This window comes from Nipponia nippon, unplaced genomic scaffold, assembly GCF_047370975.1.
Source record: "Nipponia nippon isolate SJK-2023a ecotype South Korea unplaced genomic scaffold, ASM4737097v1 scaffold_8, whole genome shotgun sequence".
Classification (NCBI taxonomy): Eukaryota; Metazoa; Chordata; class Aves; order Pelecaniformes; family Threskiornithidae; genus Nipponia; species Nipponia nippon.
In genome coordinates this window covers 49,823,411-49,845,333 of record NW_028262402.1, presented here as the reverse complement: position 1 = coordinate 49,845,333, position 21,923 = coordinate 49,823,411, and the positions used below count along the sequence as shown (strand labels likewise).

The 21,923-nt window shown below is 39.4% G+C and overlaps 1 protein-coding gene across 4 annotated transcripts in view; it reads left to right on the top strand.

Moving 5' to 3' along the window:
- Positions 1-21,923, top strand: part of CERT1 (ceramide transporter 1) — an 80,545-nt gene that overhangs the window by 22,313 nt on the left and 36,309 nt on the right. For 3 of the 4 annotated variants that reach the window (XM_087742573.1, XM_087742571.1, XM_087742570.1), the window contains exon 3: positions 2,932-3,048. The exons of the other annotated variant lie outside the window; for it this stretch is intronic. In XM_087742573.1, the coding sequence (XP_087598699.1) occupies positions 2,932-3,048 (117 nt within the window). The remainder of the gene's footprint in view (positions 1-2,931; positions 3,049-21,923) is intronic. 4 annotated transcript variants of the gene reach the window in all.

Genomic DNA, 21,923 nt, shown 5'->3' with positions numbered 1-21,923 from the left:
GGAAAATGAGGAGGTGGTTGGTGACAGCCAACATGGCTTCACTAAGGGCGAATCGTGCCTGACAAATTTGGTGGCCTTCTACAACAGGGTTACAGCATTGGTGGATAAGGGAATAGCAGTTGATGTCATTTACCTGGACTTCTGCAAAGCATTTGGCACTGTCCCGCATGACATCCTTGTCTCTAAATGGGAGAGACATGGATTCGATGGATGGCCCACTCAGTGGATAAGGAATTGCTTGGATGGTCGCACTGAGAGGGTTGCAGTCCACGGCTTGATGTCCAAGTGGAGATCAGTGACGAGTGGTGTTCCTCAGGAATCGGTATTGGGACCAGCACTGTTTAACATCTTTGTCAGCGACATGGGCAGTGGGATTGAGCGCACCCTCAGCAAGTTTGCTGACAACACCGAGCTGTGTGGTGCAGTTGATGTGCTGGAGGGAAGGGATGCCATCCAGAGGGACCTTGACAGGCTGGAGAGGTGGGCCCATGTGAACCTCTTGAAGTTCAACAAGGCCAAGTTCAAGGTCCTGCACGTGGGTTGGGGCAGTCCCAAGCACAAATACAGGCTGGGCAGAGAATGGATTGAGAGCAGCTCTGAGGAGAAGGGCTTGGGGGTGTTGGTTGATGAGAAGCTCAGCATGACCTGGCAATGTGTGCTCGCAGCTCACAAAGCCATCCATATCCTGGGCTGCATCACAAGAAGCGTGACGAGCAGGTCAAGGGAGGTGATTCTGCCCCTCTACTCTGCTCTCGTGAGACCCCACCTGGAGTACTTCATTCAGCTCTGGGGTCCCCAGCATAAGAAGGATATGGACCTGTTGGAGCAAGTCCAGAGGATGGCCACAAAAATGATCAGAGGGATGGAGCACCTCTCCTGTGAGGGACAGGCTGAGAGAGTTGGGGTTGTTCAGCCTGGAGAAGAGAAGGCTCTGGAGACCTTATAGAGGCCTTCCAGTACCTGAAGGGGGCCTACAAGAAACCTGGAGAGGGACTTTTTACAGGGGAGCATAGTGATAAGACAAGGGGTAATGGCTTTAAACTAAAGAGGGTACATTTAGGTTAGATATAAGTAAGAAGTTCTTCACTATGAGGGTGGTGAGGCACTGGAACAGGTTGCCCAGAGAAGTTGTGGATGCCCCATCCCTGGAAGTGTTCAAGGCCAGGTTTGATGGGGCTTTGAGCAACCTGGTCTAGTGGAAGGCGTCTCTGCCTATGGCAGAGGGGTTGGAACCAGATGATGCTTAAGGTCCCTTCCACCTCAAACCATTCTATGATTCTATGAAGAACTTTGATAGCTAATTCTTGTACACTTCCTTTTTGGGTGATTTTTGGGAGAATATTGCATTGTTGTAGATGTGTTTCCCCCACCACATGGCTGAAGGAGGGCCTGGCAGACGGGTGGCTGGGAACAGGCATATAAGCCTGATGCATTGATGTGGTAGGTTTGCTACCCTGAAGGAAATAAACACCATTCTCATATGTAGTAATAATAATGTAGCAAATGCAGTTTGAAGAAGAGGGGCCTGGACTATAAGACTTGATGTCCTGTATTGGGTTTCTGGGGCAAGGGGGGTGGGGGTGGCTTCTGTGAGAAGATGCTAGAAGCTGCCCCCGTATCTGACAGAGCCAGTTCTATGGCTCCAAGACAGACCCACTGCCGGCCAAAGCCGAGCTAATTGGCAATGGTGTGTTCTGGTTTCAGCTGGTATAGAGTTAATTTTCTTCTTAGTAGCTGGTACAGTGCTGTGTTTTGGATTTAGTATGAGAATAATGTTGATAACACACTGATGTTTTGGTTGTTGCTGAGTAGTGCTTACACCAGTCAAGGACTTTTCAGCTTCCCATGCTCTACTGACTGACAAGGCTGGAGATGCACAAGAAGCTGGGAGGGGGCACAGCCAAGACAGCTGATCTAAACTGGCCAAAGGGATATTCCATATGATATGATGTCATGCTTAATATATAAACTGGGGTGAGTTGGCCAGGGGGCAGTGATCGGTGCTCGGGGCTGGGCTGGGCATTGGTCAGCATGTGGTAAGCAGTTGTATCACTTGTTTTTTCCTGGGTTTTCTTTCTCTCTCGTTTTCATTACAATTTTTATTATTATTTTATTTAAATCATTAAACTGTTCTTACCTCAACCCATGAGTTTTCTTACTTTTGCTCTTCAGATTCTCTCCCCCATCCTACACAGGGCGGGGTGAGTGAGCGGCTGTGTGGTGCCAGCTGGCGCCAACTGGTTGCCAACTGGTGCTAAACCACAATAATTGTAATGTGAGTGAAAGCTTTTTAGTATTTGAGACATGTGAACTGAAAGTTAGGTGCATTCAAGTAGCGATGTTGGAAAGGACTCATGTTTCTCCCAATTATCTGACGATCCTGTCTTAAATTGTGAATATAGTTGAGGCAGAAGGTGCCACAGCTTCCTTTTGTTCCCGCTCTTCTTGTTGCTTGGCTATAGTCTGCTTTTATGATTCTCTCTTGGTGCTTTTTGCTACAATGTGTGTATTCTTTCCATCTAAAATCAATACTGATAGCAATAACATTAATTATTTTTTTCCTACTTTGAAATTAAAATAAAAAAATAGATATATTTTCCTGGCTGTGTCCAGTAGTTATTTTGCTAAAGGATTTGTTTTGAAATATGAAGTTTTGGTCAATGTTTGTGTGGAACTTTTTTGTGACTGTTTTATTTAATAGAATGTATTAAACAGCCTTTTCTATTTCAGAAGACTAGCATTTTTCATTATGAGAGTGTATGTTCATTATTTGAGACGGCTACATAAAATGGAATGTAGAATCTAGGATGAATTCAAGACAATATAGACCAGGTTTTCTAATTACAGTGTTTTAGAGTGTCAAAATATTCTGTGAGGTATTGTTGATCATGTTGCTAATTTTAGCTACTCTTACACTCTTTTCTGTCACAGCCCCATGACTTTGACGAATGCAGATTTGATATTAGCGTAAACGATAGTGTTTGGTACCTCCGAGCTCAGGACCCAGACCACAGACAACAGTGGGTAGATGCAATAGAGCAACACAAGGTATGTTTTGTTTTGTTTTTTTTTTTCTGATTTCCTTTCTCACCCCCTCATTAGATCTGATGGTGCTTGTGGAGAGTTGTAAGCTTCCCTGTACAGTCATTGAAGTACTTAAGGTATTTATGACAGGTAAAAGCTGCAAGATTGAAGCTGTGTGATAAATATGTTTCAAAGGAATTGATTTGCTTGTTCTTCATAGATAAGAGTTTAGAGAACCGGGAGTTAACAACTGTGAACCTTTCTTGAGCTCTCTAGATTGAAAAAGAAAAAGCTTGCATTATGTTTGAGTGACTTTTTAATGGTTTTGTTGATCCTCTCTCACTGATTAATGAATTGTTTCTTATCTGTCCTAGATGTTAAACTTGTTGGTCTTAGAGTCAATTCTCCTAGGTTGTCATTCTGAGTTTAGGCTCCTCTCTTTCATCGTTTGGCTGCTTTTACTGTATCTGATTCCTGGCTTTTGTCGACTTGTCTTACTCTTCATTAGCATTTTGGTTCAGCTTTTGGTTCATTGGAGTTTTCCAATGAACTCAGTTATTTTCATTTTACCTAAAGGGCTTGTGGGTCAGGTGTTTTTCAAGTACATAGCATGTGAAGTATCCATTATATTTTCAGGTACAAGGTAGGCAGTGCCCCAAGGTGTTGAGTTCAACTACAATAACCTAGCACAATGCAACTTCTGCATCTGGGTTTTAAAGGTGTTAGAGGAATACAAATTAAAATAGACATCTAACTAGGTAGATATTTTTACCTTGAGCTTCTTGAAGTATTGCTTATATAAGTACTATGTGTAATTAGGAAATTTCACCTTTTATTGGACAATCCTTACAATAAACAGTACATGCTCTTAAAGTGCTGCCTTTTGATAATGGTTCTCTAAAAAAAAATCATCTTAATTACAGTATTAGTCCATTTATAGGTTGGCATTTTGCCTTCACGTTGATACAGAGGTAACATTAAAACATAGAAAATTAAATTACAAAATCAGGATTCTTTTCTGTAGTCTAGTAAAAAAAAATACAAAGTTAACAATGGCGTATTCTTGAGACAAAAATACTGCAATTTGTTACTATTGCAATACCTGGGAGAAATGTCTCAAGATGCACTGAACAAGTTGCCGGCTTACACATCCATAGAGCTGGCATTTCAAAAACTGTTTTACAGGCATGGGGGTCTTCAGGTGTGGGGTTGTGGGGACATGGAACTTGATAACCCTAGGGTAAAATTCAGACTAGGTTTGGTGAATGATTTAGCTGGTGAAATGCAGAACTTAACCTGAAGTCCAGATAGGCAGAAATGTGGGCTAGATGATGCATGCTGCCATGCAGGAATGAGTGAGGAAAAAATCCAAATCCTGTCTTAAACTCTGCTCTGCACAACCTCAAAGACAAGTCTTTTTCTGCTGTTCTTTTCCCCCTTTTAAGGCTGTCCTTAACTCTTGCTGGGTTCTGAGCTGACAGTTTTATGGAACTACCTATTTATAATATGGAACTATTGAGTGGTAATAGTTTAGAGTTTGTATGTGTAAATTTGGAATTGTTTTTGTGTCACAAACAATCTTGTATTTATCGACGTTGAATTTTCTTCTCGGGCTTTACTGCCCAGCTCCTATCATGAGGTATCTGTTTGCTTTTCTTTTTCTGTCTGGTATTACTAGTAAACTTAAGTCATCTTATTCAACCTCCTTTTCAGATCATTGAGTGTTGAGGAGCACGAGCTCTGGCATTCCAAAAGTGACCTCCCTTTGTGAAGAAGCTTGATTAATTATGCAGTTTTTCCACTTTTTTTTTTTAAAAAGACTTCTTTTAATATTTATTTTGGTTTGGACAGTTTAAACTACTAGTGTTTAGGTTGGAAAAGACCTTTAAGATCATCAAGTCCAACCATTAACCTAACACTGCCAAGTCCACCACTAAACCATGTCCCTAACCACCACATCTATATGTGTTTTAAATACCTCCAGGGATGGGGACTCAACTGCTTCCCTGGGCAGCCTCTTCCAATGCCTGACAACCCTTTCAGTGAAGAAGTTTTTCCTAATGTCCAATCTAAACCTGCCCTGGCGCAACTTGAGACCACTTCCTCTTGTCCTGTCGCTTGTTACTAGGGAGAAGAGACCAACCCCCACCTCACTACAACCTCCTTTCAGGTAGTTGTAGAGAGCAATAAGGTCTCCCCTCAGCCTCCTCTTCTCTAGACTAAACAAGCCCAGCTCCCTCAGCCGTTCCTCCTAAGACTTGTGCTCCAGACCCTTCACCAGCTTCGTTGCCCTTCTTTGGACATGCTCCAGCACCTCGACGTCCTTCTTGTAGGGAGGGACCCAAAACTGAACCCAGGACTCGAGGTGCGGCCTCACCAGTGCCGAGTACAGGGGCACACACTATCACCTGCCCGGTCCTGCTGGCCACGTTATTCCTGATAGAAGCCAGGATGCCGTTGGCCCTCTTGGCCACCTGAGCACACTGCTGGCTCGTGTTCAGGCGGCTGTCAAGCAGCACCCCCGCGTCCTTTTCTGCCAGGCAGCTCTCCAGCCTCTCTTCCCCAAGCCTGTAGCATTGCCTGGGGTTGTTGTGACCAGAGTGCAGGACCTAGCGCTGAGCGTTGTTGAACCTCATACAGTTGGCCTCGGCCCAGCAATCCAGCCTGTCCAGGTCCCTCCGTAGAGCCTTCCTACCCTCCAGCAGATGGACACCTCCACCCAGCTTGGTGTCATCTGCACACTTCCTGAGGGTGCACTCAATCCCCTCATCCAGATGATTGATAAAGAGATTAAACAGAACTGGCCCAAATACTGAGCCCTGGGAACACCACTTGTGATCAGCTGCCAACTGGATTTAACCCCATTCGCCACAACTCCTTGGGCCCGGCCGTCCAGCCTGTTTTTTACCCAGCGCAGAGCGTCCCTGTCCAAGCCACGAGCAGCCAGTTTCTCCAGGAGAATGCTGTGGGAGACAGTGTCAAAAGCCTTACTAAAGTCCAGCTAGACAATGTCCACAGCATTTCCCTCAAACTTCCATGCTTTGCAAGAATTTGATGGTTCTTTAACAAAAAGATTGTACCAGATCTCTGTCTTGACATTTAAAGGAGTAGAATGAGAGGTTTCTTGGATAATTCCACTACCCAATTTTTTCAGAATTTACTTAGAGTTAGTATCAGATAGGGGTAATGAAGGCTTTTTTCATTGTTTTATTGTATTTATCTTTCTGCTCATTGCTAAAAGTGAGTGAGTCATGTGTTCTGGAATGTTATATAAACTGAAGAAAAGTATGCCTACAAGTAGGAAGTGAAAATAAAATTCTTTCTGTATATGCTGAACTGACAAGAAATAGTTCAGTTTGCGTCTTGCTCTCCTAATATAATAACACTGGACTTGACTGTTCCAAATCTGATGGTTTTTCTTCAGTAAGTGTAGTTTTTCAATTTCTTGCATACTCCTTTTTATTCTGTAAAGTTTACAATATTAAAGACAAATAGCAGTTGTTTTTGTTTTTAAATGGAGAGGGAAATGTTATGGCACCTCACTTCATAGAATTATAGAATCGTTTAGGTTGGAAAAGACCTTTAAACCACTAAACCATGTCCCTAAGCAACTTCTAAATGAACCATCAAACCATTTCATATATTAAAGCAGTACATTATTTAAAAGCATTCTCTTTGTAGTATGCAACTAGGTAGCATGATCAAGGCAAGGAAAACAGCAAAAGGTAGTTCAGTCTTGTAACAGTAGCTTGGACTCAAGTTAAAAATATATAATTAATTGTCAGAAAATCATGAGTTACTAGCTTTTTTTTCCAGTGCAATATTCTGTTGTCTCCATAGTACAGTAGCAGCTTTGTGTGATGAATGTTGTAGGTGTGGAAGTGCATCTGTTCCTACTAAAATACATGGAATCTTATCACCAGAAGCCTTGGAAAAGTGCTGTATGCACATAAATGGGTGTTTGGTGTAATTAAACATAAATGTCCAAATCCAGTTTTCAGTTTGGTTATCATTAATGTTTCTTAAAGAATGTGATTCCAAATGTCTTGTTTCTGTATTTTCCAAATTGAGTGGTTAGTGCTATATCCTATAATTTATATACAACTTTGTAGGAATAATGTACTGCTTCCTAATAACATTGATAGGATCTGAAAAACATTTTCTTGCATTCTGGAAGTTAATCCCATTTTTCATTTGAATTTATATGAACAAAACTTAGTGATCTTTAGTTTTAAGTGACTTTTCACCTGTCCTTTAATTTTGTTCAGCTCTTGTGGAAGTTTTATATCTAAACACTTGATTGAGAGTAGGGGAAGATGGACTTTTATGAGACAAAATATCCCATTTCACTGAGAAGTTCAGATTTTTGTCCGCTTACTCTGAGATTTTCTGAAGCAACTTTCCTGGTCAGTTACCAGAACTGAAGCAGAAGTTCCTTGACAAGCTGTTGTTACCAGATAAAAAATGTTTTTGAGAACTAGGTTCTTGAACTGACACATAATAATGTGAATAAAATTGAGAGAGGAAATTATTTCCTTTACTAAGCAGTCATCTTGATGAACTTGAGTCTACTGCTACATAAAGTGCCTTTTTTTTTTTTTGAAGCTCTTTGTTGCTTACTGAGTGGGTAGGTAGTTCTGGTGGGCTGCTTAAGCTGTTTGCTAACAAAAGTATGTTTGTGAGCCTTACTGTTGTATGTCTCAAGGTTGTTTATCTTTAGAGTATGAAAGATGGACTGAAACTTTGACTGTGTTTCATTGTGCTCTGAAGAGAGAAAACACTGAATTGAAATGAATTTTATATTAAATTTGAGTATAAGCAGACTTAGGAAAAACTTCCTGCTTAGCAACACCAATGAGTAGCTGGTAGCTGAAAAATGTAAAACATCTAATGTTCAAGCATAAAAACTGTTAGAATTTGCTGCTCTTTTTTTTTTTAATCATTGCATTGGCCTTTTCTTGTATTGAGGTTCCTGAATGCTTACTAGATTAAATGTTTCAAGTACAGCTTCTTGTTTGTTAATCTCCCTGAACTGGAGGAGGGATAAGTCTGAAACAGAGATAAGACCATCAGTGAGGCAAATGAAGAAATAGTTCCTGTGTAACCAGGAGTCCTTTCTTCTACTTAAATGCTTTATTAAATTTACTGAGCAGATATTTATCTGTAAAATACCTGGTTGTAAGGGTGTGTATTATTAGGAAACTTCTCTGTTCCCTTACCCTAAGAGATAGTCAGGTCTAGGATGGCTGATGGCCTTTTCTTAGATGGCAATGTATATTGCTGAAGAACTCAATACCAGACTAGGTTTCCACATTTCTCCAGTGTAAAAACATTGATGATGCATGAGCACCAAGGTATTGATGGCTTTGAAAAGTTGCTCTCTTCTTAAATAATAAATTGGAAGGACTGACTCCAGGTCTCTACCATGGTTTGAAAATGGAGTATGGAATTTCTAACCTAAGGTTAGAGAAACCAGCTTAAATGTTATTTCTGTGCTGTGAGGAAAATGTCTGGGTTTACCTGTAGAGACTATGGACTCCTGCAGCATGTAACTTCTAACAAATAAAATGATTGTGTGCTACGTAGTGTGAATAAACACGATTCACTCTATCACTGAAGTGGAAAGTGTTTCTTTACAAATATTAAACTTGTCCAAAGTTTTCATTCTTTATGCTCTACTCTGGTAGAGTCGATATGTTATCTTAACAAACTTGCATTCCTTCCCAAAAGTATAGATGAGGGGAGTGAATTGCTGCTTGCTATGAGAACCATCTGGATAATTAAACTTACTTTGAGCAAATTAATGTGAATGCCTGAGATCCAGATAATAATTTCTTGTAGTGTTAATCTAACACCTGAGTTGAAAACTTGCTAAGAATGTGTTTAGAAATGAATATTTCATGAGAAACTCTATCAGCTTATGTTTGTCCCATTTTGTTCCATCTTAAGTTTTAATTTTTTCCACACAGATTCCGCATGTGTTCATTATTGACTTTGTACCTTTTCAGCAAAAGAAATTGACAGTGTTTCAAGTCTTGGACTTTCAAAATCTTATGTTTATCAATCTGAAATACTGTTTTAAGTCTTGCTGAACTTCTTGCAATACCTGCCTTCATTGTGTCAACCTGTAAAAGGTCATTCTCCAGAAGGATATCTAACATCCAACAAGCTTGGCATGTAAGGAGTAGGTTCCCTTTTTCATTTTGAAGTGATATACAAGGTGTTTGGAGCAGGAGGCATGAATTTCAAAATCTGACCGTGAAAGGCATCAAGTGGCTACCTTGGAAGTAGTGACTGGTTCATTGTTTTTACTGTTGGTTTGTCTAATCAAATAAAATTCCTGGGAGAGGAAGAGTAAACTACTTAGAACAGGGTTATACAGAAACATTGGGAAGAGTAAGACTTATAAAATGTCTCTTTTCTAGCAATTTTTTTCCCCAAATAGCTTGGGGGGAGGTGCCGTGGCAGCCTCAGGGTCAAAGATAGTTTCACTTGTAAGCAGTTCTAATTTTGTGAAATTCTTAATATACTACTAATTTTTTAAATTATCAGTTGTCAAACTCAGCAAGACACTTCACATCCCATTTTTTTTCATTACGTACCGATCTAGTTAAGATGGTGAAAAACCAAAAAGCTGGATTTGGCAGGCTGGTAAAGTCAAATTTAGGCATAAGTATTAAAGCAATTGATGCACTTCCTTTAATAAACACTGATACAATTCCAAACAAGTGAACTAGAATTGGGACATTTAGTTTTGAGACCATTGTGTGGATCCTGTTTCGTAGATTAATTTAAAAACTATAGAGCAAACTTTAAACAGCATAATTTTGACAGCAATTAACAAGGGCACTTTAGAATATTGTTGGGGGGGAAACATTGTCAGCTTGAAATTTTCACAAAATGCTTGTTAACAACATAAAATGTGCTTCTTTTTTTTTTCACATAACCTAAAAAAAAATCTAACAGTTACCTTATGGACAAAGTATTACGTGTCATTAATTTCACCCTTAAGGTTGTCTGCATGTTGTGTTTTCTTTTGTCAATGTACTTTTCTAAAGGAGTTGCTGAATGTGCTGTTAGGCATTGAAAAATATTGCTGCTAACAGTAATTGTGATGTTGAAGCAGAAAAGGCAGCCAAGTAGATGTTTGAGGAGAGGACAAGGGGTAGAGGTGGGCTTTTGCTAGTCTAACGTGAGTGCAGCACCATACAAAAGCAAAACTCCCAATGGCTAAAAACAGAGCACCATAGCATTGTGCACTTGAGAAGCATCTTAAATACAACAAAATAACCCAGAGAGCACTCTTAAAGGATCCCTTTCAAACCATTCTAGTTGTTCCAATTCTAAAAGGTTGAGTTAATGGCAGATTGCTTAAATCTGTTGGTAATACAAATAAGCTTCTGGGTAAACAGCATGAAGGACATCAGGTGAAATATTGAAGTACAGTATTAAAGTATTTCTTAAAATTAAACTTGGCCTTCTGTCTTTGTGTTATTTCTCTTATGAACTCATGCATAAGTAGTTATGCAGGAGTAACTTTTTTGAAACTCAGAGGACGCCTTAAATTTCACTTCCAACTTGATAATAAGCACCCAGAGCATCTCAGTTCCCTGTGTTTTGTTCTGTAGTTGGAATGCTTCACCTTTAGACTGAGACCCAAGTGCGTCTACCCATTCCTTCAACCTAATAGCTGCCTTAAAATATCGTTAATGTGAAATTTCTTAAGTTAAGCTTTTGTTTGAATTCTGTATGTAAATATTGACCTATTAGAGTATTTTTAGTTAGCTGTGCTAAGCAAACATTGGAAAATGTTAATGGAGGTAACTTTCTCATACTACTATTTTATTAGCAGTGAATGCCAGAGCAAAAAACTTCTGACCAATTAATCTGATCAGAAACCAATATCAGAGTTTTATTTTTTGAAAAGTATTGCTCAGGTTATCAACAGGAAAGCAAGAATACAGAAGGGTACTACATGTTTAACTTGTCCACAGGCTTTCAGCAATTTTGAGGAGAGCTACAACATTCTGTGAAGACAGGGTAATTTTCTCCTTTTCTACACCTCTTGAATCCTGCCACAAGATTGAAGTAATTTACTGACGATGCCAATAAAGATATGCAAATAAATCACTCCAAATCTGTTGTGTGTCTGGACTGAAACTAATATTAGTAAGATAATGCAGAATGAATAGGAAAGTATATGCAGAGCAGGAATGCTATAGAAGCATTTTGATTCAGCATACTGAGGTAACAAACTTTTAAAATAGAAATTAAATGAGAAGTATACATTTCTGCCATCAGTAAATAGTTTTATACATTACACTTAATTTTCCTGTTCTCTGGCAGATCTTTGTGGAGCCACTGAAATAAGTATTTTGGATGTTTATGTAGGCTATATTTAAGTGCATGACAAAACTCTGTGCAAATGGTCTTCAGAAGTCTACATTGATGTTATGACCTTTATAAATCTAATTTGTTTTGGTACCAGTTTATTATATTGCTGATAACTAGGCACTGTCAAGTAATTTCTAGCAAATGGTATCTGTTATAATGTTGATGAGTGAATGCTAATTATAAATACAACCTTGTTGATTATTTTAAAATTAAAACTTTCCAGTAGTGTAATTTCACACGTCATACAGGCAGGAGCAATAGGAATAGTGCTGTTACCATTTCTCTAGCTACTTCCTCTCCTGGAGTTAAGATGTTTCAGTAATGTGTGATTTTTAAGTTATTTGCTTCCTCAGCAGCAGCTGCTGCGGTCTGAAAGGGAAAAAATGTGGCTCCCTAATCTGTTAATTTTTTGGCGTTTCATCTTAACACCAGTTCCTCTGTCCCTACTTCTCCTCCATACACATTCACAAATAAGACTGGCTTAAGTGGAAGCAGCAGTGCAGATGAAGGAAAGCACAGGAGGTGTGGGAGTAGATTAATATTGTTTAATTTTGTTTTTATTTCTCAGGTTCATAGTGAGGACTGTAGGAGAGTGATGATGAGGTCTCCTTTTTTCCTCTGTTAATACTGGTCGCCTAAGTGTTGGAACAAGTTTCTTAAGTAGTCGTGGTGTCAGCTGTTGTTCCCTATCAAATTGATCTGGGTTGCCTTGTTCTGTTCTCTGATGCTCTGTAGCACATCAACAAAGTCTAAATTTTTCTGTTTGATGCTGACACTTTGGATTGTATGGAATACCCTGTTAGTTTCTGTGATGTTGCAGGTTGCTCCAGAAGCTAGTGCCCTGCTCTTACTGTAGCGTTGTGAGGCGCTGACTTGCAGCAGCAGTGCAGCTTGCTTGAGAGGAGGCTGGAGAACAGCATTCAGATTATCTTTGTTAAGCTGTAAAAAGTTGTTACCTGTTTAACAGACTTAAATGTGTAGGCAAGTTGTTGATCAGTGATAGAGGCATATGCTTAAAGCTGTTGCAAAAACATTGTGTACTAGTTTGAAACTAGAAAACCATGAACTCTTGCTCAAGCTTGTGCAGGAACTTATATCTGCTCTTCTTGCTGCTCTGTCACTATTGTACGTTTCTGCTGTTAAAGGGATTTCTTCTTGCCATCCTTATCTAATCTGAGTTTTCCCTTATAGAGTAGTCTTATTGACAGTCAGTCTAGAGAGGAGATTCTTCCCTTCATCTTTCCAATGCTTAAGATTTCTTGTCTTTTTATGTTGGCCTGAACAGCTTCCCATTCTTCAATTGTTGTTCATGTGGATATCTTTTACAACTCTGGTACCTTGTATGGCTCTCTGCTGAACTCAATCCCATCTTTCTTTGAGGTATAGCACCAAAATCAGACTCAGTATTCCTACTGAGAATCTTACAGCTGTTGTATAGAATGTAGGATTATTTTTTGGGTCTTGTCAACTACCCTGTTTTGCAACACCATGACTTTTTTTACTTGTTCAGCTGGAGGAACACTAAATGTGATCATCTCTAGAACTATCTTCAGACTGTTAACCGGTCCTGTACTTGTGCTGTACAGTATTTCCTACAACGAAGTAAAACTTGAACTTCATTTTTCTCCAGTGTACATGAGTGTTAAGTTTTTGCCGCTTGTCTGTCAACTTCAGTCTTTCCAACTCTGCTGTCTTGGGTTTTGGTTTCTTTCCAGAAATAATTCTTTGTGCTGCTTGGGTTGCATTCAGTTTCTTAAGTGATGGTGCTTCTAGTACTTTCTAAAGTATGGAGACAGGCTGGGTAAAGGAAGGCTAGATCGTTTGGCGGTATCTTGGTTGATAGCTGAGCTTGCTTGTTATTTTGTTGGGAGCTCCTTATCTGAGTCTGAAGCTGTATATGTATGTGCACTTAAGATAATTTAAATCTTTGTATCCATGAAAGCTGTGATCACTGTCTGCCATATGTTCCTAATTAAAATTTTCTTCTCCATCTAGTCAGAGCATTAACAGGTAGTCTACATAGCCTTAGTAGAGGTCTTGAACTCTCCTCTCAAACTCCTGCCCCCAAAAGGTAGTGAAATTAGTTCAGATGGTTTACTCCTATTTTTGCCTTAAATTAGCTAAATACATGAATTGACTGAAGATTCAAATGCACATAAAGGTTAAAGTAACTTTTTGATCACTGTATAGCCAGCCTGGTGAACCAAGGTGTTCTGAAATGTCTAAAGAAAGCCTGAAGATTACAGGCCAGCATGCAAATTAGCAGAGCATTGCCTTGTGGGTTCAATATCATGTGAAAGAAAACACTTTGAAAAGTGTGAACTTGGTATCAGATAGCATGAAAGGCTTGTGACGCTACTGCTAGGCTGTTAAGTCAGTCAATATTTTTGTCATGCTATTTAATGAAGAGTGATGTACGTGGCTAAAGTAAACTTGGTGCCAAGTCTAATGCTGATTCTTGAAGTGACTGGAACTAAGCTACCAGACTCAACATGCAGCTGGCTGTGCAGTAAGTAACTAGTCTCATTTCTATAAACAAGTGGGATTCCAGTAGTAAACTCAAAGGAGTTATTAATTCACTTCGTGAAAACAACTGTGGTGGATCATTTTGATAGTGTATACTTTCATTTAATAGAAATAAGGGGAATGTCAATGTTTGTAACTGGCAAAATGGCACATGGTAGTTCTAGGAGACGAGCTCTCCGTGGCAGAGTGACAGCATGTTTTTGCATGAATTGAAAACAATACTGTTCATTGAGACCTATGTCAAGCTTGACTTTGGTGGTAAATGCCCCTTCAAATCACAGTAAGCTCTTAGTATCAGGAACAGAAAGTACAGAGCTGCAATGTGGAAGTAGTGAGTGGTTGAACAGTTAAAAATTGACACTTGCCAAATAGATCTGCATGCTGTTTACTCAGAATTATAGTCATCAGCTCAAACATTACTGTGCGTTAGCAGTTTAATAGAAAAATCTTGGATACTCTATATGTCTCCATCTGCCAAATGGAGTCTTTTTGCTTTCTAAAAGGACTTTATAAGGGGTGGTTTTTCTTCAGTGAGCTTTCATTACAGTGAAATTCATTGAGTTGATATTAACAGACCAGAGTTACACCCTAGCCGTAGGGAGGAGATGCTGCTCAGCCACATGGGTGGGGTGCACAAGTAGCAATGGCATACGTGCAGTAACATTCAACAGAGTTAACTTTTTGGTTCTTTTGAGAGAGACAAGACACACAAACACTCACACACACCACCACCCTCCTCGTGCCCCTCCTGAAAGAGAGAATAGCTGTGCAGGAGCTAAAGTGACTCTAAAGAGTTGGGGGAATTCTTTTAAAAACACAACGACAAGACTTGGGGCATCTCCTGCTTTTTTAATTCAATGTCCACTTGCTGTTATTGGATGCTCTTAAGGTAATTCTTCTAATATAATTGCCACTGTCTGACAACAAAAAGATCTTTCTCTCTGAAAACAGATAATGTTTGAAAATATGCATTTGCTGTCACTTCAGTGTGATCTAGGTGAACGCAGAGGAATTGAAACTCTGGTGTCTTGAGCGTACATATTTTAAATGGGAGGGGAGGAAGAAAGGTTTAATATTTAACTCCTAGTATTTAAATGTCATATACTGATTGGTATGAAGGCATCAGAAAATGTTGGGGGTGGGGCAGAGAAGGAATAAAGAGAGAAATGTCCATCTTTCTTCCCCCCGGTAATCTGAAATAACTTGTGGAGATTTGTGTATTACCTTAAACTTGCTTGTTTAAGCAAGTAAATATAGCAGAGGCTACACAGCTGATAAGAACTACTTGCCCTGATGTACATTACGATGCTGGTAGTGAAACTTGTAGATGTTGTAGAGAAGCTGTGCTTTCAGGGGTATATTAGATGGATTGCTCAAGTTTAGTCCTTTACTGGAAATAACAGAAGTTTCTTTCTTTAAAATTGAGTCAAATATGCTCTTTCAAGGAGGAAAACTAAGCTTGGGTATGTCTTACACATTTTGTTATTTTAGCACTGTTATTAGCAGGAACTCTTTAATACATATGATATTGCTTGTCATTTAATGTTGCTAATTTGCTGAGTGCACTTATTGCTGGAAACTCTCTTATTTCCTGAAAGAAGACTTTAGGGGAGAGCCAGTGAATCAGCAGTTTCAGTTGACTACACAAGCGTATGCTGCAGCAAACCTAAATGCTGTCACTTCCAAACTGTTCAAACTTCCCTTTCAGGAAAGAAAAAAATAGTTCTTTGTCTGTCTTGGCACTCTTTTGCCACTCTTGGGCCTGTATTCGAACAGCAACTCTAAGTTACAGCTTTATTTATAAGTAGTTACAGTTAAGACTGTTTAAAGCTGGACTAAAGCTTTCAGTCTGTTCCAGCCCAACACACTTGATTAATTATAAACAATGCAGATTGTTTCACTTTGACCAGCCCAGTCTTTCTTTGCCTGTGTGTTCCAGTTATGTTTCATAACAATCACTTTGGCTTTGAAAATAGATATTATAATTCTCTGAAGAATGCATCCTTATGAGGGGGAGGCCTGAGTATCTAATTGGGCATGCTCTGAGCAGGATGTGATACTAGAGATATTTTTCAACCTAGTCCTTCTGATTCTATGATAAAACAATGTTTCTTATATAGCAGTTCAATTCTTCCTTGCTCATGTCAGTATTTTCTGCTTCACAGCAAAAGGATTCCTATCTTGAAATAATCCATTTTTTAACAAAGTGAAGTTTTATTGCCTCAGTTTGCTCATTTTTTCAGACTTTGCAAATAAAAGATCTGGTTAAACTCTGTCTCCTTGAAGTTTTGCTTTATTCTTGCACTGTTCAAAGGTGCAGCTTCTACTTATTTCCATTCTTGTTTTACCCGCCCCCAAATATGCTAAATGAGGTTAAGCAGAAAATAAAATATCTATTTCATGTGTTTAGTGGTCTTAGTGGGTTTGAGGAAATCTGTTAGGTAAACCTGCCATTTTGAAATGTAAAAATAAAGTGCAAAGATAAGCAGCAACAGCTATTTAGACTACACTTCTCATAATCTGATCAAACAACACATAGGACTTAAGGTTTGTGCAAGTGTATCTAATTGATCTTCAGAGACTTACTGGGCTGATTTGTTTTAATTCTTGAAAAGAGGCCATCATGGCTGCTAGTCGCATGTCTTTAATAGAGCAAGAGTGTTCAGCTGGCAGTACCAGTCATACATAGCCTCTGTTCTTGGAGTATCCATGTGAGTAGACAGGTGATGCACCTGGAGTAAAACCATGCTCCATTATGTGTTTGGGCTTGGTTCTATGAAAAGGAAGTCTGCAATATGTGACCTGAGGCTGCAATTAGATGCAAAACTTGCGTGTCACCTGGCTGGAAAGGTTGTATGCGAGCCTCATTGATTTATAGTGTCTTGATATAAAACGCTTCAAGAAAAGCCTTATCTTTTTAAAGCCCTGTGATACACAGGCAATCTGCAAAGTTTTTTCTCTACTATCCTAGACTGCGGGGCAGCTTTGAGTCTGGAGTGCTTTCAGATGAAGAAACCATAGCTTCACTTCACTGCCATTTTTGTGGCTGCTACTTTGTCATGCCTGAACCAGACTATATGCAGATGTCTCAGAATATGAAGATCTGATGGCAGAATATGTGTTTCGTCACTGCTATGCAGAATGGGCAGGGAACGCCTTGCCTCACCTACCATTAGGTCGGAGTCTCCCTCCCCTCACTTAGCAATGGAGTGAAGTCAGCTTTTAATGTGTTGCAATTCAAAGCAGATAACAGCAAGAATATGGCCATTCTCCTTAAGACTTACATCACTCCCCCATACAGTCCAGTGTCTGCAGGCAGTAGCATCAGTGTTTCAAGTGGTTTGTGAGCTCTTAACACATGGATGGCTTTCTCATGATGAATTCTTCGGGGATATACCGCTGTAAGGGAACCAGCAATGGGATTGGACTTCAGCGGTGTGTAGAGAATATATGGGTCTACAAAATAATTTATTCTGAGGATGTGCATATTGAATGTGTTTCTGCAGTTGCTTGAACTTTTCATAGTATAGTGTGCAGTTCAGGTACAAGTTCTTGCAGAAAGTGCTCCTACAGCTTGTACAAAACACAGTGGTGCTGTAATGAAATGAGACAGTTTAGTTACTAGGAGACTGAGTTAGAATAGGCTACTAAACTGCTTGTATCAGTAGTATGCTATTCTCTAGCTAATGCTTATTGCAGGGAGGTTTTTTGCACTGCCCTTAGTCTTGTTCATACTTTTTTATCCCTCTGGAAAACCGTAAGAACAAAAAAGGTGACCCACAGCTTAATGCACAACCTAACAATGGCCAATAGTATTACAATCCTGTATAAAACTAGTGATAAAGCTTATCTTCAAAGTCCTGAGGATTTTGCAGCCTAGATCCTTACATTTGCTTTCATCTGGTGCACTAGAAGCAGCCTTTTGTGAGCTGTTTTGCCACCAGTTCCCAGGTTTTCCTTCAAGGGCAGGGTAGGTCGGCTTGTTGTAGAGATCTGTGCTGTGCTTGAAGTTGTTTTTCCTATTGTCTTGCACAGAGGGTGTTGACTTTCAGCAAATAAAAGCAGTCTTTCTTTTTGCATGAATGAGTAATGATAGTGTAGGGCGTGTTTTTATTGGCAGATTAAGTAATATTTAATATTTTTACTGATATGTTTACTGATATTGTCTGTAATGTCAGATAACATTTTAATTATCAAAGATAAGCTTTCTGAAAGTTGCATTGCATAAATTTAACAGTTCTGCAAACTCCTAAGTAAGCCTGCTTAAACTTAAGTGTTATGAATAGAGTAGATAAGGAGACATTTCATTTGAAATAAGTTATCACTACTGCATGACTTTTTATGGGTTTGGAAGGTTTTACCTAAACTTTGTTTCTTCTGATGCTTCTCAAAGTGCATACGCGTACAGGGAAAACTAGTTTGGTGAGAACCTACTTAATGCATGCTCTGTACATGAAGAAATCCTGTGCCTGTTCATCTGGCTTGTATATAAAAACTCCTTTTCACGATGAGCTCTGTGTTTGAGGGCTGCAGACTAATGGCAGAGCCAGTTGAATGTGAAGAAAAGTCTTCTACCTGGACATGGCACTTGAGACAGAGGTGCCCAGTTTTCTGTATGTCACATATTAAGTGTTCTTTTTTTTACAGCTAAATGATATTGAGCCTAACTACTTTGTTAGATGAAGTTTTAAGAAATCTGTGCCTAACCAATTGTCAGTGTTTAATTTAGTGCTAATGACTTCGGACAGTCTTAACTGGAAATTAACGTGTTGTTAGTTGGTTCACTGTTTTGAACTGGCTGACCAAACTTCAGAATAGTTTCTTTAATCTCTATTAAAACTTCTAATTCACTGTCATTCGTTCAGCAACAGATGTCATTGTTACTTCTTGCATACTGTGCGGAAAACTTTATCCTCACTTAGCAATGTGTCTCATATGTAATTATAAAGGCTAAAGGTAAAACTGTTCTGTTTTTAATTGTCTGCCAAGGAAAGGAGTTTATCTACAGGGACTGAAGCAGAAACAGGCTAAGGGTTACTGTTGGACTTTGACCAGTAGTAACCTTTAGACGTGTCTGTTTCCTTTTTGCTGTTTCCCTCTAGTGGTCACACAGAATATTGACTTGGAGAGGTTAAATACATTAACTGATATCTTTTCAAATGTTTCTACATAAATAAACTAACACAGAAGTAATAAAAGGTGTATAGAAACTTAATTTGCCCAGTCCCGACCTGTTAGAATGCCGTGTATCATGATATCTTGTAATGGGAGGACATACTCTCATGCTTCACATTGGTGATTCAACAAGCTTTTGGAAGTGATCTGAATTTTTATCCTTTTGGATATCCAGATGTGCCCTTTACTTGAAACTCAATCATACGGAGCTCTTAGCGTAATCTAAATTTGCTTCTAAAGTTTTTTTGAGGTGGGAACTGCGCTATATGTGTTTCTTTGACTTTCTGTATCTGGGACTAGGTCTTAGTCTAAACAGTTGAAGTGTTAACAAAATCTATCATTTCAGCATTTTGTTTTTATCACATTAGGCTTGTTCTTGGCCCACAGACTAATATGAGAATTATAGAATCGGGTAGTGCTGGTCTTTGTAAACAAATTCATGTTTTTATTTAACTTTTTAAAAATGTTGGTGCATCCATTGTTTATCAGGTGTTTGACTTAAGATCTTGCAAATGTTTCTTAGTGTGTAAGCTCTTTTTGGCTTGTCATGCAGAACTGTTCTTTTTTTGTTTATACAGTTATCCTTTCAGAACTTATAATCGATACTTTCTATCTAGTGTGTTAATCCTTTGGAAAAAAAAATTACCTTTGGACAGAATTACTTAGTTTGACATTAAGATATGGAATCTTCATGTTGCCAAACTGATGTATGGTTGGAAGTGGGTATAAAGCTTCTACTAATGGCAGGATTCTGTGTGCACAAAGAGCTCTCAAACCAGTCTGGGCTTTGTTTCTAAACAAACATAATTTTGATACAAATAGAAGGACTGTTTTTACGAAACTTGAACCCTGGACAACTTCAGGAATCTGAAGCTATATCAGGAACATGACAAAAAGATGAATGTCCTGGGGAGTCCCTTATTTCATATAACTTTTTTTTGTTGAACGGTGTAATGTGTGCAGCAAGCCTTCCTTGGTTTTGAAGGAAGTGGGTGTTGAGACCTGATAAAAAGAAGGGCTACAGCAAGGGTAAATAAGAAGAATAGGGAATAGGTTTTGAAAGTCAAGAAAAATGTATTAGATTTGATAGGGTGTGAAATGCAAAACAAACACTGTGTTGCAAGTAGACTTCTCTCTTCCCCTGCCTCTACCCAAATTACTGTTGTAAGACTGGAGTTTAAACTGAATGTGTTCTCATAATTTTCCTTTGGGCGTAAGATCAATTTTTCTTAAATCTTCTGTCAAACATAATACGGACTTTTCCATCTTTGACAATTCCAACTTTCTTCATCCTCCAGTGCTTGCTACCTATTGCATACTCTGGGGTATGCTGAGCATTTAACAGAGGCTTCTATTCTGATAGCTAGGTGAATGTCTGAGGATTGAGTGAAGGGAAAAAAATCTGTTCCTGTGTGTAGCAGTGACAAGATACTGTTAGTAGCACTAGGTGAACAAGAGATTTAATGATCTGTGTGGTTTTTTGCAGAAGCATTTGCTCTGGTAGTTTTTCTGCTTAGTGGTAAGCCTGCTGATGGATTTGTTCTGTGTTGCTGTAAAGTTTTTTCTGGTCCATTTCTTCCTGTGCAAGTAAGAACCTTGCCTGCACCCGTACTTTGAATTCTAGGGTTTCCTGATATAAAAATGTTTCTTCTGAATAAGCAAAGTGTAGGCTTCTCAACTCCAGGACCAAAACTGGCTCAGACTTGCAACAAGTAACTTTCCGCAAAGGTGAAAAAAAAACTTTGCTGTTCAACCACGGTCTCTCCTTTGAAGTCCGATGATGGTCTTTAGCCTAAGGTTCTTCAGTGTAACACTGATTATGGATGTGCTTTTCCACTTCCCTACAGAGGCGATATTAATATAATACTTTACTATCTTAAATAGGTTAAAAAAAACCCCCAACCAAGTGGAGTAAGAGGCAGCCATTCCTTCCCTGCCACTTTGAAGTGTAACACCTAGATGTGTTAACTGTGAACGCGGGGTGTAGTTTGGTCCTGGTGGCTGCTGACAGGAGCTGGGTTCTGGCTGCGCGCGCTGTCCCTCCGGCTGCTGGGCGCTCCGGGGAAGGGCGCTCGGGCTGGTTCTCGGGCTCCTGCAGCGGGTTTCCCTGCCGCCTCCTGGCAGGCTGCCCGCTAGCACTAGCGTGTCGCCCCTGGCAACGCTCCCTTTTCAATTTTATACATAACGATGATGTAATAATATTGAATTTAACTATTAAGTGCAATTTAACTATTATGTAATTCCTTATAACTGTTAAAAAGAATGATATGACAAGTGCTTTCAGTTAGAATCGGAACTGTTCTTATTTTTAAAGGCACAGTTGCGCAGGGAAGGACTATCCTTAAACGAAGATGAAGCAGTATGTATTTGAATGAACGTATTGTTTGAAATCTATGACTATTCCCTCTACCTTTCAAAGTATTAAAGCAAGTAAGAACCCTTACTTCAGTGCATTGGGAGCCGAGGCCAGAACATCAGTGCTTTTCCTGACAGTGTCTAATGGCAGAATGGAGGTTTCTAATTCTTGTATAGCTCTACAGGTCTTACTCGTCCCTCTCCTGACAGCCCAGATTCATAGGAGGGACAAATGTAGCCCTCTTGCTATGTAGCCGTCTTGCTATAGCCTCATGGCCCAGCAGTACAAGCTGGTTTAGTTTTATTACTAAGTCAGTATACAGAGGGATGCAGTTATTGTCAGCTTGGGTTTTGGTACTTCTGCTCATGGGAGAGTTTTATTCTGTAAAATCACACTTCGACACAGTGTTTCCCCAAGCCTGAGGAGCAGGGCGGTAAAGGCATTCTGT